General features: G+C 37.1%; 1 protein-coding gene across 13 annotated transcripts in view; it reads left to right on the forward strand.

Annotated features, from left to right (window-relative positions):
* CDH19 (cadherin 19) overlaps positions 1-17,192 on the forward strand; it is a 117,396-nt gene that overhangs the window by 84,328 nt on the left and 15,876 nt on the right. For all 13 annotated transcript variants that reach the window (XM_063326448.1, XM_063326457.1, XM_063326450.1 and 10 more), the window contains 6 exons: positions 2,724-2,843; positions 3,467-3,631; positions 4,377-4,561; positions 5,736-5,989; positions 9,041-9,177; positions 16,602-16,723. In XM_063326448.1, the coding sequence (XP_063182518.1) occupies positions 2,724-2,843; positions 3,467-3,631; positions 4,377-4,561; positions 5,736-5,989; positions 9,041-9,177; positions 16,602-16,723 (983 nt within the window). The remainder of the gene's footprint in view (positions 1-2,723; positions 2,844-3,466; positions 3,632-4,376; positions 4,562-5,735; positions 5,990-9,040; positions 9,178-16,601; positions 16,724-17,192) is intronic.

Here is a 17,192-nt window from a genome sequence, read left to right on the forward strand (position 1 = left end):
GTAATAAAAAGCAAAAAATGTGTAAGCATGTTTATTATCCAGCTTAAGACATTACTATGTACATAAAACATATTCGGGGCTAAATTTTATATCAACATCACACAGACTCCCATATTCAAAAATGCATGTTTGAAAGCCCACAGACATATTCAGTTAATTTTTCTCTGCCATGATACCCATTTTCACATAAGTGTTGTGAAACTCTATCATAGTTTGTTTGTCAATGATATCATGTCATGGATGCAATGTCATGAAGTGGGATTTGTTTTGGGGTTTTTTTTGCTTTTTTGGGGGGGTTGTTCTGTCTTCATCGATTTTTAAAAAAGATACTATTTGTATCTGATCAATTATTCTTCTCCCAACCATGGAGTTAAAACAAAATGGCTTTTTTGAGTTTTTTTGAGTACATAATATTAACATTGTAATTTCTGTCACTCAAATATAAATGTCGAGGTAAACATGATTCCATTCAGTAAATGGCTTGCTTTTTTTTTGCCTCGGGTAAAATGTATAAAGAAATACAGGCTTCATGACAGTGAAAAATTAAAAACTGAAAAAACATTCTAAACCCAGGATAACATTTTTCTTCCGCTTACTACATAGTCTATATTTAATGTAGAGGTTCATATAGTGATTATGAAATCTTTGTCCTAAAGAAAATGTGAGAAAGCATAGTCCTCTTTTACATGGTATCCTGCCACCCCAATTTAGAAATAGTCTTCCTCCTGAGAGTGCAGGAGATCTGTTATTTCTTCCCTCCAGGTCAGCTCCCTCTTTACCACATGCCCCTTGCCTGCTCACCTTTCCATTATATCCACTGGTTGCATCTCCCTGAGCCCAGCTGGGCAAATTCCATGCTTCTACCTTCTGCTATACTCTGGAAGAGCCAACAGGCAAGCAGAAAAGTAGGCTGGGGCTAAGAGAAGCAGCAAATGCTGGTTTAAATTCAATATTTCTTTCTAATGGTTAGAAACTGCACATAAAATAAATACCTTTAAATGAATGAGATGCACAAATGCTGTAGTGATAACTTTGCAGTCCTATATATGTCGTATTTTATCCCTGATTTATTAAATACAGTGCTGTAAACAAGTCCATCTCTAAACGTAGTTGTGGACACTTGGGTTTATTTAGTAGAAAATGGCATTTATAATAGACTGTACCTATTGCATTATTCATAGTTTTTGATCCCTTCCTAACTAGCACTCTCTATTTTTTTGTTTGTTTGTTTCAAAGCAACTGGATTCTAGTTGTGCTGAATTGTCTTAGAGGATGAATTTCCTGGATTAGTTAGAATAGTTTCCACAGACCGGAGCTGATATGACATTAACAGTTGTGTAGCTGAATATTTCCCTTCAGTCTTATTAAAAATATTGTTCTTCCTGAAGCATATATGTTGACTGATTAAGTATTAATCTGTCATTTTATCTTTAACATTTCTCTGGAGCAATAAGGAGCAGTATATATATGTATACATCTATGCACACACCTAATATACACCTGAATGTCAGAAGTTTGGTATTGCAGGTATGTTTTGGAGGGCATACAACTCCAAAAGTTGGAGGCAATTAATAACACTTTAGTGTGCTTCCACTCTGAGAGAAGTTAACATGCATTATGGAATCACTGGAAGTGCTGATGAACAAATAAAAAGAAAATGCAAAAAAAAAAAAAAATTTAAATTATCAAAATATTTTATTCAGCATATCCTTATATGAGAAAGCCTTCTTCATTTCTTTTTGAAAATAAAACTATTGAACTGCTAAAATTAATGTATTTGTTTAATTGGGGATAAATATCAACTTTGAGTTTGTCATAAAAAAGGTGTTCCTGGTCTAACTCTTTGCACTCCATCATTTCTTCTTCTTTTCTCCTCCAGCATAACTATACAGCTATATTGGTAAGCAGGTGCAACCATGTGAACATATTCCAGAAAGTTTTAGAAAGTAGCTTGATTTCCCGCTGTTCCTTATGAGAAGTGATATTTGTATTCTTAAGCAGAATCTAGGTGAGGAATAAAGACAAAAATAATTATTACCTTGCAAAATGATGCTACTGTGAATATTTTCTTTTAAAGGAAAATCAGCACTCATGGTGCCATGAGATTGCTGTCAATCTTGTATCTAGGATATAACTAACTTTCAGCCAGACTGATTCTGATGTGGTTTTGCACCGGGGAATCTGCTGTCACTCTTGTACTGGGACAGGCTCATTAAAGACTCAAGGATAAAATATGTCATCAGAGCCTTGTTATACTTCTTGTCTGCTTTGCTTGCTAACAATTAATTTCTGTATCACCACTGGGCCTGCTGGTGATAAAGCGGCTGTGTTTTCTTATTCCCATGGGAAACTTCCATAAAATACTTTGAACAACATAAAAGGGGAGGAGAAACAATCTGCTGTACTCCATTCACATACCAGAAATTAGGGAAAAAGGCATGTGATATGTAGTATTTTAAGCAACATAAATATAGTGCTGAAAAGTCATATTTTTTTTTTATTTTAATTGAAAATATGAATGCAACAAGAATAGTTGCCCAGGAAATATTTTCACTTTTTAATGATAAATTTTAGAAGGTGCCATTTTCTCTGTAAATTTTCCAGGCTCTTTGCTAATATAACTGCTATGTTAAACATTTTTTTTAAAAAGTTCATGTTTTGTAATTATGAGATAATTTGTACAAGAAGAAAATAAACATAATCTATTTTATTTTTTCCTTGAGGTACTTCGGTTACACAGGTAACAGCTACAGATGGTGATGATCCTTCTTATGGGAATAGTGCCCGTCTGCTTTACAGTCTCATTCAGGGACAGCCTTATTTCTCTGTGGAGCCAAAGACAGGTACTACAAATGATCTTGTAACTTGAAAACATTCATAAACTAACATAAAATGGATGCAAGCAAAAATGTCATTCTTCATTTCAACACAAAAATTAACTGACACCACCCTACACTTGTACATCTTCGTATAGTCTGTAGATCTAAAAGAAATAAACTTTTTATTTCTCATAGGAAGCTGAAATTCTTTATCTCTAGAGAATCAACAATTTATTTAGCAAATTATCTTGCTAAAGAAAAGAGTTGAATTCTGACTACCCCATAGTCAGACCTAGGAACAGCTCTATGAGTCATTATGTGATGTTCCTATCTCTATGGTGGAGAAACCACCAATATCTGTCATCCCTCCAAAATCCTGATTTCTGAGGAAGAAAGATGGTTATATATGGTAGAGGACATATATGGTGTGTTCTGCTCCCCAGAACTCTAAGTACGAAGAATGGATCTGTCTTACAGCATAGATGTTGCCATGAGTACTAATTCACAGTATTAGGACAGTTGTGCTGTGCACGGTCTAGAATGTAAACTCATAACTGTGTCCAATGATGCATTTTATACTCATATGGTTAGACATTGGGAAAAAATGTGACTATCATATGTCATTATATTATGATTTTCATTTTTAGGGGTCATCAGAATGGCTTCCCAAATGGACAGAGAAACAAAAGATCAGTATTTGGTCATCATCCAAGCCAAAGATATGGTTGGGCAGGCAGGGGCATTTTCAGCAACAGCTACTGTCACCATCAACCTCTCCGACATCAATGACAATCCACCTAAATTTCAACAGCGTAAGTATAGGCTACTTACAGTAGTTGAAGTCTTGAGGAAATTTAGATCCACTGTAGCTCTGTTATGTTCACTGGTAGGTCTTTTCAGAACAGGTCTGCACTTTGACTCCAGAGTACAGATTTAAATAAAAGTAAAATAATAACAAATCCCGCACAAAAGCTCAAAAACCAAAAGGAAAAGAAAACCTATCATTACAAAAGGCCTCAGGCCTACTGGTTTTATTGCTAGGCTTTGGAGACAAATGACTTACTAAACTGCTTTCCATATAGTTTGCTCCACCTAAGCCTAAAATCTGGGCAATGGAATATTTAGTACCATTTTCACTCACCTTATTTCTTTTTTTCCTCTCTTCATTGTTTGCTGACAGATACTGTAAAGGTTCTGGCAAATGGTGTGACCTTCTCTGTCCAGGGAGTTTGTAACAGATGTGGGATCTGCCAGCTGCGCTGTCAGCAAGAACTAGTGAAATGCAGTTGGGAAGTGCTGCCTTCCACTGTTTTTTGTCACCCTGTTGGTTCTCCTTAGCTCTTTATTTACTGTTAAAGTGGGGCTGAAAGAGGAAGACTCATGAGTGGAAAGGTTGTCATCCCCTGCCCCCGAGATCTATCTATTGCTGGATTAAATCCATTGCTCTAATAAAAGCTGGGGGCTTTCCCCAACTTTCTGAGACCCTCAGGCCATCATAGCTACAGCAGCTATCGACCATGACAGATCACTAAACTGTGCCAGCATTTGTTTCTTTAGGACTCTACCATATGAACGTCTCTGAAGAGGCTCCTGTGGGCACTACTATAGGCAAAGTCTTCGCAGAAGACAGTGACATAGGGGAGAATGCAGCCATGAACTATTCCATTGAAGAAGATAGCTCAGGTGTTTTTGACATCATTACTAACAATGAGACTCAAGAAGGAATTATCTTATTAAAAAAGGTGAGATCTCAGAAACCTCCTAAAAAATCTCTAAATACTGGAAAGAACCTCCTTAAGCAAGCTGGATGTTTAAAAAGGCCTATTGCTTTGGATTCTACTATTTTATTATTTCTTCAGGCTTTGTGATTTGATTGGGATATTAGGGGGATAAAAAGAAAGATGCTTTTCTTTCTGTTTACTTACTTTTTTTGACTCATTCCTACCACTGCTGAATACAAGAGTGGCAGTCAACGTATCTTAATGTTATGTTTAGCTGTGCATCCCATTGTGAGAAAATGTTCTATCTCTTTTGTGCATCACTGTAAAATCTTTATCAATAAATTGTACACAATATTTCCTCACCTCCAACACCTCCTGTTAAACTTAACTGAAGCCAGAATGTATTACAGTAGTAGATAGATAGTGGAGTTTTATTATGACATAGCTTTGAAAAGACACTAAATATACTCACAAAGATGACAGTTTATTAATTAAGAAATTTAAAGATATTTAAGAGGCTTTGATACTGTATGATTTATTTTGGAATCATGTAGGAAGATATCTGGGTCATCTGTTCATCATCTGAAATGATGATAGAGTTTGATAATACAGTGAAATCCAGGAGCCTGAAGAACTGAATGCTATAAATTTGGAGGGTTTTTCGCTTGTGGGTTTGTTTGGATTTACTACAACTCAGTGTTTCTTTTTTTAATTACAGAAGATCATGACTATCTAAAATAGTAATGTAACTGTGTGTTTATTAAACACTCTTTGTTGCCTTCTGGAATTTATTTCCTTTAGAGACTAAATGTTGACATACTCAACTAACCCCCACAGATTTACTGATTCACACTGTTTATGTAAGAGTAAAGAATAGTGTTCACTAAGGTTATACCTATGTTGGAAATACAAGTACTAACAGAAGAAGCTGTTTTTCTTAGGGCTGACATCCTATGGGGAGACTTTTACGGTGGTGTTGTTTAACTGTAACATTAAAGCCAGACTATATGTGAAAGCAAAGTTTAATTTTAAAGTGGTTTTAACCTAAAAAAGAAATCTTAGAAGTAACTACTTTTGAAACATTCCCAAAAGAAGAGTAGCACTATTTTGTCTTTAATCCCGCACTACTTATTGAATTGTATTTATTCAAATGTGAAGAAATATTCCACAGCTCACTTTCTTTCTTTCTTAATAGAGAGTGGATTATGAGAGCAAGAGGAGATACAGTATTCGAGCAAAAGTTGTAAACAGGTACATCGATTACCGTTTTCTGAAAGAAGGACCATTTGAAGACAAAACTGTTGTCAAAATCAGTGTGGAAGATGCTGATGAACCTCCAGTTTTCACCTTGGAGAACTATGTGATGGAGATTGCTGAAGGGGCTATGAGTGGCTCACTGGTAGGCGTTGTAACTGCTAGAGATCCAGACGATGATGACTCTCCAGTCAGGTACCTAACTTAAAAATTTAACAGGCCTTAAATATAAATGCAGTTGGGATTTCCAAAGACTGTTTCTGTTGCTTATCTTACAGTTAATCATGCTTTCACTGGGATAGCCTAGGTTTTTCTAGGTGTCACGGTTTAACCCTGCTAGGCTGCTAAGGACCACACAGACACTCCCTCACTCCCCCGCCCATTGGGATGTGAGAGAGAATCAGAAAGGTAAAACTGTGAAAACTCATGGGTTGGGATAAAGAGAGTTTTCTAACTAAAAAAAAAAAAATAAAGAAAGAAAAAAAAAAAGAAGAAACAAAGAAAACAGCAAAGGTAAAAACACCACAATAAAACCCCAAGAAACACAAGTGATGCAAAAAACCCTTAAAACATTTGCTCACCACCAGCTGGCCAATACTCAGCCAGTCCCTGAGCAATGGCAGCCCCTCCCAGTTTTATTGCGGCGCATGACATCCTATGTTATGGGAAAACTCTTCGGTCAGTTGAGGTCAGCTTTCCCATCTGTGTCCCCTCCTAATTTCTTGTGCACCCACTGGCAGGGCAGTGTGAGAAGAGAAAGCACTGCTCAGCAATAACTAAAACATTTCTGTGCTATCAACACTGTTTTCATCACAAATACAAACTACAGCTTCATCTAAGATACTGTGAAGAAAATTAACTCTATCCCAGACAAAACCAGTACAGTAGGTTAACACCTGACCCCTAGCCCAAAATATAAATTAATTAGCTTTGTTCGTGCATCTTTGTAATCACTTTGAGATTGGCTGATATTTTAAAAAGTGGCCTGGAAGAGGGTCTGAATAGCAGCGGAGCTAGGGTAGCACAGCCAAACCTGTAAGTGCCTGGAGGTGTGCTACTCTGTTGCCAATAACTTCTGGAGATCTGGAGAGAAGGACTCATTGCTGGGAGGGAGACACAGAAAAGCTCTACTGGCATCTGCTCAGCTCAGCATGACCAAAAATTTACCAATTCCCTATACATTACTACAATTGCCCCACAGAAATATTATATAAAAGGAGTCCCCCAGGCTTTTAATTTTGCAAAATAGTTTTGCTGTCCCTTAAGGGAGAAAACAGGTAATTAATCTTCAACATGGGGTTTATAGTTAAAATAGCATCTTGAGTTACTTGATGTCATTGTGTACTGTGCAATTTAGACAAGCTAGGATACAGGGACAAATGGATGAGACACAAAATAATTTATGATGTGTAGATTTCTAATAGTAGAAATGTATATATATGTATGTGTATTGCTACCTATAATTACGACTTCAGAGGTTTAGTCAATGCAAGGCCATTTGTTATGATTTTGCATTCATTTACTGTTATTTAGTAAACTAGTCATAGGTTAAATTCAATAAGAATAAATAAAAATATACATGTACTCCCCCCCTCCAAAAAAAAAAAAAAAAGGAGAGGACTTGTGGTTTATTTTGATGACTGAACAATCTCCTGTGAAACATTTAAACATAATGCGTATCTATGACTTCTTAATTTGAAATATTTTGATCGAACTTGCTACAAAGTGAATATGTCTGCATAGTCCCAGACCAGTGATGCATATATTGCATCACTGAGTTTCTTCAAAATAAATCATGCCACTTCTAATATAAAGATATATTTATTGGACTAAGTTCCATGCATACGAATCTAATTTTGAAACCATTGCTATCATAAATGACAGCAGTTGCTTATAATACAGAAAGCTTGCTGTGTTACCTTGCAAACCCCAGTTTTCAAACAAAGTAAAAAAAAATGACATGCATCAAAACCTCACTACATCAATAATAAAAAATAACTAAAAATTTGCAACAGAGATTTTCTGAAAATTGTCTATCAAGAATCAGACCACCAAAAAAAAAGCAAAAAAAACCCAAACCAAAACAAAACATCTATGTCAGAAAACCCTAAACAAGCTTTGTATGTGGAGGATGAGGAATACCAACATATAAAAAAAAGGAAGAAGAAATTGAATTGTAAATCCCTAAAATAGGGGTTTGTAAATGTCAAATCTTCGGCTCAAATTATAAGAACTTTCACTGTGTTGTGCTGGTTCCTTGATTTGTCCTCTTAGTCATTTTCAAAACAGACAAAATATAACTATAAGTAACAAGTTAGAAAGTCATCCAACCACTGGCACATAATCTGAGCTGGACTCCTAAATGCCAACAGGAGATAGACTTCATTAAGGAGTATTAAAGGTACAATAAAAGTGGGAATAGTTGCATGTGGGAATTCCAAACTGGAGTGGTAAGAACCTTTCAGACCTTCAAAAAGGTTCTATTTCCACGAAATAGACTCTACTAGGAACTGAAATATAAGGTCTTTTTTTATATATACATAATGAAAAATATTATTAAATATCCTTTCTATTTGAACCAATACCTTTGGTGTCTTTTTCAGTCCATCTCTGGCCTGTGACCAGTGTTTAGACTTTAACAGTGTGAATGGTATGTATGTATATATGTGCGCATGTGCATGTCCACATACAGACATGGCATCCTGAGCCTTTTCAGTGAAGACTCAGGAACACTGGACTCATTTGAAATCATCTCCTGCATTAGGATTTTCTACGCCGCCTAGGTGTCACCTTATTACAGATAGTTGTCTGTCTTTATAATGCCCATTCCCTTGGCATCAGAGCATGTCAGCAACGATAGAACAGATTTGCCATTTTACCTCCACTTAGCTGTTAGTGTTATCCATTTCACAAGTGGCAATTTTGCTGTTTCTTTTCAACGAAGTCATTCACCTGCTGTGAGCCTGACTTAGAAGTGAGAATGAATAATGTATTTCAGATTCAGTTCATATTAATAGAGATCTGAGACATATTTAGTTTTATAAAAAGAAGAGCTTTGATCTTGGCAGCAGTGAATTTTAAATGTTTATAAGTGTACATCTTTCATGGTTTCAGAGTTGTTGCAGCACACATTTATATGTATATATGCACAGCTCTGTTTTCTCAACTGACAATAGCTTTCCATGTCCTTGCCTCTGATGGAACATTTCAGCATTGGGGAATCTCTTTACTTTTTTTTTGGTGCAGGTACTCTATTGTCCACGGCATGCATTTAAAGGGATTGTTCAGCATCAATGAACACAATGGAACAATAATTACAACTAGACCTCTGGACCGAGAGATAGCTTCTTGGCACAACATAACTGTTACGGCCACAGAAACAAGTGAGTAAGAAATTTAAGGAACACTGTGTTTTATATACTGTGAACTGTAATTATCTTCCGAATATGCCTTCTTTTAAGTGGAGAATACATGCCTCTTTCTCATTATATTACTGTTGCCTGCTACATTAAGGAGCATTATTAAAATGATTAGTTAAATAGAAGTGGAATGTATTTGAGCTCCAAGGTCCTGTGCTCTTTCATAAAAGATGACCTTAGAAAAAAAGAAAGGAAATGGTAATAGGATCTAGACTGTAACGCTTTCAAGTTACACTGAAGCATATGAATTGCTCCTGCAGTGCAAGATCTTATGTTAAATTAGACCCTGGTTAATTTCACACCAGATTTTTGACTAGTGTGAAATTAGCCAGGGTCTAATTTAACACCAGTCAGAAACTTGTGGCTCAAATTAATTGTGAATGTAAGGCCTAAATCAGCTAGACTTCTCTTCAGTGACAATTAAATCTGTGAAGCATCCTTTATATAGATTTCACCTGTCAGTTATGTTTGAAAGTCAAATGCAAATTGCCTCTGTTTGTGCTTTTGGTGATCTGGTTGCCCTAATTCTGGGACAACACTCTAGAAAATTACCAGCTGCTGATGTATAAGACAGTTTAACAAGATTATTGGGATATTATTTAAAAACTAATCACATCCATCCTCAGGAAGGAGAAAAAACATATGAAACTGGAGTCCAATCAATAAATCAGACAGATTTTGCCGAATACTTTTAGCATGTTTTTTTAGTCCTGAATCTCAGTTAAATGTTATTTATTACTAAGACTACTTTAAACATATATTCATAAATTGTACTGTTCCCAAAAGGGAGAATTCCCTGTATATATGTAGAATATTACTGCTAGAAATTTAATATAGGATAGTCAGTAGCCATTTTCAATGAAGTCTTTATTTTGTGTTTGGGAATTGATAGTATTATCATCCTTTTCAACTTCTCTGTGAGTTTTTAGGCATGAATGTATTTTACTTCTGATCTTGTTGGGCAGCTGGCAGGTGTTGGTAAAATTGATCTCTGGCATATTTTTGTCATGCCTTGAATAGCTCTATGGAAACACAGCAGGATGACTTTGGTCTGGACTTTTCTGTTTAGTTAAACAATAAAATAGGAAAGAACCAAATGTTACAAATGAATAAGTGTCTCCTGCAGCAAAAGAAAGCAAGGAAAGTTATTGTAGAGAAACCGAGCCCTCATTATCTTCATATTCCTGTTCTTTATTTCTTTAATGATGATAAGGTCACTGTCTATAACATTATACTCAAAAGCATTGAAGTTAGGTCACCTTGGTCTGGACATACCTGAAATGCTTTATATCATGAACTATTAGCATTTTATTCCTTGAAATATAGTCATAACATACACTGTATGAGACATTTGGTGGATGACATTGTGGCTGCACTGAAGCCAAATCAAAATGCCGTTAGATTTCACCCAGACGAGATATTCATTGCAGCTGAGACAGGTATTGAAATTGCATTACAACAGCAACCTCTCTATGGGCCTACTGATGTCCTGGCATTCGTACAGGACATGTGCCTTTTGCCTCTATTGTAATGACAGGGATCAGAGATTAGTAAGAGGATCTTGCCTCTCTTATTGCAGAGTCATGGTGCGGATCATCCTATCCTCATGCCATGCAGATAGCATATTTTAAAGGTACCCAGAAGTAGATCTAATTCATTGGACCTTAAACACAAGCAGTCAGAACCTGTAATCTGTTGAGTTTCATTCCACTTTATGCCTAATATGGCTCTATCTCAAAAGAAATCATGTTTTCTTTGATCAGTTTTTACTTGGTTGTAATCAGCTTCCACCTAGTACAATGGTGAAGCATAAACAATAACATTCTAGCCATACATGAGAGCAAGAAATCCTTAAATCACCAGCTTTCCTTAACCCTGATTTACTGTGTCAGATGATGATTGACTGACAATTAATTAATTTAGAAGAGAAATATCTGTTTCAGCTTTCCCACTATTGAACTATAGATGACCAACAAAAATTCCCAATGAGAGCAACTGTCTTGAGCTTACTTCCCAGTTTTTCTACATGCCCCGTTGGGAAAGTGCATTACCTGCAAACTTACCTGCAAGAGACAATAGTCATTTTGCCACTGGGTCTTGAAGACGTCCTTCCATAGTGGGTTCCAGATCTACTACATGACTACAGAACTTACAGGTCTTTGAAGGTTTCAGTCATGGATCATATAATTTATTCAATATTTAATTGTCACCTCACTTTCATCATACATATTTTTGTTGACAGACTTTTTAGATTAGTCCTTTAAAAAAAAAATCAATGTGTCCATTTCCTTCAGGAAGTAAAGAAATTTGCTTTAGCCTAAATTATAACAACTATTATGATTATTATTGTTAGTTATTATTGTTACTACAAGTTTCCTTTTACTGGCTAATGACAATGCCACGATAAGCTTTCTTTAATCCGCTGCAAGCATTGAGTTCTACTTTGTCTCTAGAGATGGTCACTGGTTTTCTTTTCACACAGCTCCAAAATGAGGAAGTTGGTAACTTTGGTCCCTAGTAATTAAAACATCAACTTCATTTTCACACTGATACAGCCTATTACACTTTTAATCCTGTTCTCTCAGACCTTCTTTTTGAAGTTCTGATCTCTCTCATAGACATTACGACAAATAAATGTTCTGCTCATTGAAAGATCTTTAGCCTAATGTAGGATATGAGTACAATAGCTGTATTCAAATTCTGACAACTATTTTCCTGTGTAAGGGGTAAAAGAGAAAAATAAGTGTCGCCTACCATCTTCCCCAATTACAGGCAAAGGAGTCACTTTGCTTCACCCAAAATCTTCGTTAAATATTTACCAAAGACTGATTCCAAGAGTGGTTTTGTAATGTGTTGCTCCTTCCCAAAACAAACACCTGTGATTTCAGAAAAATTAAAAGCTTCCATACTATCATCTTCTCACAGCAACGTGAGAAATGCCATTTATGGGTAAATGTCATTTACCCATAAGCTGAGGAAAAAAAAACAACCACAAAACAACCACAACACAGCAATCCAAATATAGCAAAGAAAGTGGAAACAAGACAATTACCAAAATCAATGAAAAAAAAGAGAGGATTATTTTGTGAAAGAAAACAGATATGAATGGCAGCTCTAGGCTGAAAGGTGCTATCCAAATGTTTGTGCAAGCAAAGGGTAGGTTTTAAAGCCAATATAGCACCCATGAATCTTATGAACAAGCAAGTTAGGAATAGGCTAAGGTAGATGGGTCCTTCCCATGACACTTTGTGTGCAACTGAAGCCACCAAAGGTATTCCCTGCCTCCTAATAAGTGTTACAGTTTTCCTCTTAATGCCGATCCAGTCAAATCTCTGCCCTACACATACAATTCTTATGTAAGTATAAGAGGTTAAGTCTTAAGGGATGTGTTAAGGGATGTGTGCTACTTTTTATGTTTATTTAAAAAATAAGCTGAGCACTGTTTGACTATTATATTATTATGGGTGTTGGAATTCAACAAGAGAAATGTCATCCCACAAAGAAGTATTTTTGAGATGACTCTGACAGATCATAAGCTTTGGTAAATTAGCATGGCTCTAATGATTTCACAGGAGGAATAGCAATGTGAAACTGCTGAGTATCTAGCCCTTTATGTCTGTGGTAGTGGCTTATGCTACCATTTCCTTTGGCAAAAGTCTCAAAGCTATCAGTACAGACTCCATAAGATACAAGAAAACAAATGTTTGCTCTAAGCAACTAGTGAATTACACATTAAAAAAGCAATGTAAGAATGAACCAAACCCATACAGTTTGAAGTGAGGCAGAAAGGAGTATGTTTTGTTTTTCTCTTAAAGGCCCATTTGACTAATTTAAGAAAATGTCTTAAGGACTTCTGACAGGTCAAAAGTGGTGACGATAGCACCCATCATGATGCATATTTTAACTATAATTAATATTCTTGTAGTTGTCATACTTCTGGTTTAGAAAGAGCAGATTGAGATACTGATAAATATGTAGATTGATAGATATTTAGTATTCCCGGAATATCCTAAGATTATTTTATTCATGGGAAAAATGTCTTCATTATGGTCCATACCCAACAACACATCCAAGTTAATGTGAACATTACTGTTGCAGTGAAACTTCTTGCCTACTAGAGTAACAAATTACATTGTGGGGAAGCAGACACTTCTCAGAGTTGTGCCACGTAAGTGAGGATTTGATGTGCTGATAGTGAAGGACTTCCAAGAGGCATTCAGTATAGAATTATAGAATCATGTAGGTTGGAAAAGACCCCTAAGATCATTGAGTCCAACCGTAAACCTAACACTGCCAAGCCCATCACTAAACCATGTCTGTAAGGACCACTTCTACACGTCTTTGAAATCCCTCTGGGTATGGTGACTCAACCACTTCCCTGGGCAGCACATTCCAATGTTTGATAATCCTTTTGGTGAAGAAATTTTTCCTAATATCCAGTCTAAACCTTCCCTGATGCAACCTGAAGCCATTTCCTCTTGTCCTATCACTTAATACTTGTGAGACTGACACCCACCTCACTACAAAGTCCTTTCAGGTAGTTGTAGAGAGCAATAAGGTCTTCCCTCAGCCTCCTTTTCTCGAGACTAAACAATTCCAGTTCCTTCAGCTGCTCCTCATAAGACTTGTGCTCTAGACTCTTCACCAGTTTCATCGCCATCTCTCTGGACACACTCCAGCACCGCAATGTCTTTCTTGTCATGAGGAGCCCAAAACTGAACATAGTATTCAAGCATTCAGTATTCACAGACTCACCAGTGCCAAGTACAGGGGGACAATCACTTCCCTGGTCCTGCTGGCCACACTGTTCCTGTTACAAGCCAGGATGCTGTTGGCCTTCTTGGCCACCTGGGCACACTGCCACCTCCTATTCAGCTGGCGTTGACCAACATTCCCAGGTCCTGTTCTGCCAGGCAGCTTTCCAGCCACTCTTCCCCAATCCTGTAGCATTACATGGGGTTGTTGTGACCCAAGTGCAGGACCCGGCACTTGCCTTGTTGAACCTCATACAATTAGCCTTGTCCATCAATCCAGCCTGTCCAGATCCCACTGTAGAGCCTTCCTATCCTAAAGCAGATCAACACTCCCTCCCAACTTCATCTGCAAATTTACTGAGGGTGCATTCAATCCTCTCATCTAGACCATTGATAAAGATATTAAACAGAACTGGCCCCAGTACTGAGCCCTGGGGAACACCACTCGTGACTGACCGTCAACTGGATTTAGCTCCATTCACCACCACTCTTTGGGCTTGGTCATCCAGCCAGTTTTTTACCCAACAAGTATGCCATGTCCAAATCATGAGCAGCCAGTTTCTCCAGGAGAATGCTGTACCTGCAGATCTTCCTTCCCTTGGTTTCAGGTGACAGATTTATAAACATTGTTATTACATAAGTGTGTAAGTTTTGTGTAGACAAGACAAATACTGGCTTTTTCTTGTCTGAAGTAGTTGCAGAAATTTAACTTAGTGTAAATGTAGTAAATGCAGGGAAAAGTGCCTTATCTTAGCAGAGTTTATTTTCCTTTTCACATGGGAGTAAGCTGCTGACATGGCTTTTATTTCTAAAGCCACAGTAATAAAGTACACTTGTATGACAGAAGCAGTACAGCTTCTGTGAGTACAAAATGCCTAAGAATTAAGCCTGTTGTGCAAATAACACTTGGAACTAAATTATAAGATCAGTTTATGAAGTCTGTCAGCAGTAATGCCTTGGACATGGGAGGGCAAAACCAGACTTCTTTGTAAGTATGTGTTTGGAGACTAGCGGATAGAATAGCTCTGTTGTTTTGGATTCAAAGTCTCAGCTTTCTGCCTTGACTAGGGTTGGGCATCAGTGTCCATTGCAATTACTCCATGTCTAGCAGTGGCAGAATTATTTTTAAGCATGCGAATTTTGGTGAAATTTTCTCCCAAAGCTTCAAAATTTCAAAAGACTAAAGAAGAGGAAGAGTAACAGAATTTCTTAAAGTACTGTGACCAATCATTGTGGTATCCATGATATTAAGTGATGTTAAGTAAGAAAGTACAGCCGCCTCCTCCAACCACTGCAGCCCAGGACCCTCCTGCCTGGGCAGGACAGACAAGGCACTGCCTTCAGCAGCACCTACATACAGGACTCACATAAACCACAAGTACAGCCAGCCAATTCCCCTCCTCCTCCTCCTGCTTCTCCTCCTCCTCCAGTAGATGGCACCAATTTTCACTCGCACATATGTAGGTCTCACCAGTAGCTAGCACTTGATCCCTGCAGCACCCATACACGTGCAATGATAGATAGTGAGATTATGCAGAGAGACAGCTAAAAAAAGATATAATAAGAAGATATAAGATGATAGGACTGACTGGTGATCTGGCACAGGGCTCAGCCAGACAAGCATACTGATTGGCCCCGTTTCAGCCGTGACTGGCCCCTTTTATACTCCTTTTTGTCTACCGCCTCTTTGTTCCTCCCTGCGCATCGCCCATGGGTCAGTACAGCACCACTGATTCCCATACCTCTCTGGGTCCAGACTCCCTCTGGTTTACTGTCTTATCTGCTGCAAAGTCCAGGTTGATCTGCCTGGAATTTTTGCCCTGTGTTCTGGATAGCCCATCAATTATCATGAGGTGTGTTGCTTCTCATTGTATCCAAGTTTGCTTTTTCAGGTCTGTGTCTTGGAATACCTTGTTTCTGATTTCCCCCTTTTCTTCCTCAGTTTCCCAACGGACAAGGCCCCCAGTCTGATAATCTTGCAGGAATAAACATTCTCACAAACTCACGTGTCCCCATTATTTAGTGTTTGGTTCTCATGACACCCTCTCTTATCATTTGTCCTTGAGGTTTGTGTCCCTGTATGTTCTTGTTTACAGCTTCCTCCTTTTCATATTAACTCTTGTTGCATTGAATAAGGTCCTTAACCAGATACCCTTAGAGGACCAGACACTCTCCTACCACACAACCTTGCACATGACTAGTACAGTAGATTGTTCTGCATGAACAAAACCTCATTTAATTTCTCCAGATCAGATTTTTTTTTTACATTTAAATACATTTCTGGCTTGGTAAATGAAACAGTGAACAAATACAAAATTTTGCATGAAATATCCTTATATGTTTCAAGATATACTATAATAATTTAACATGATGGATTGGTGAAAAAACAAACAAAAAAAACCCCACCACCTTCTGTAAACAGAACCCCAGAAAAGAAAGAGAATGCCCTTTTTTATATGTATAGTGTATATTTAAACGCACTAAAAAGATTTAATATAAAATGTGCCTGTAGGTCTCAGTGACTATTTTCTTCTCTGCAGTGTACACGTAAAATTTTCTGATGTCTACATTACTTTAAAATATGCAGTAGATTATTTATAATTTTTGATTTCTGTCATTTTTTTTAACCATTAGGAAATCCTGAAAAAATTTCAGAAGCAAATGTGTATATCCAAGTTCTCGATGTTAATGATCATGCACCAGAATTCTCTAAATATTATGAAACATTTGTTTGTGAAAATGCGGTTTCTGGCCAGGTAAGCACGAAGGAGTTAGCCACCAGTTTTCTCATTACAATGAAGATTTGGTCTGAGATGTTACTATTCCCTTTAGTATTGATTATTTCAGTACTGTGAGTACAGGCTGCATTTTGTCTATTTCCAAAATTAGTTCTGTTGTTATATGTATAGTTTGAAATTTAAATTCGAGAAGACTGACATGTATTTTTTCCCCTTTAAAACAAAATCAGTACATCTTGTTTGTCTGCAAAAGCAGGAAACAGAGAAGTACAGACAGAAACTTCTGAAAAAAAACATAAGGTATAGATTTCCTTCATGTTAATGTCACAGATGTAAAACATAGACTTGGTATTTTCAGAAGCAGCATAACATAATCTGGAAGAACCTGATTTAGACTAGATTCAAACCAGATTCATTGTGTTCTGTGGTTAGAAACCATTTATTGTGAACTGAATTCAAACTTTGTCTAGTTCAGGGGAAGTCTGAG

The sequence above is a fragment of the Chroicocephalus ridibundus genome, chromosome 2, assembly GCF_963924245.1.
Source record: "Chroicocephalus ridibundus chromosome 2, bChrRid1.1, whole genome shotgun sequence".
NCBI classification, from domain to species: domain Eukaryota; kingdom Metazoa; phylum Chordata; class Aves; order Charadriiformes; family Laridae; genus Chroicocephalus; species Chroicocephalus ridibundus.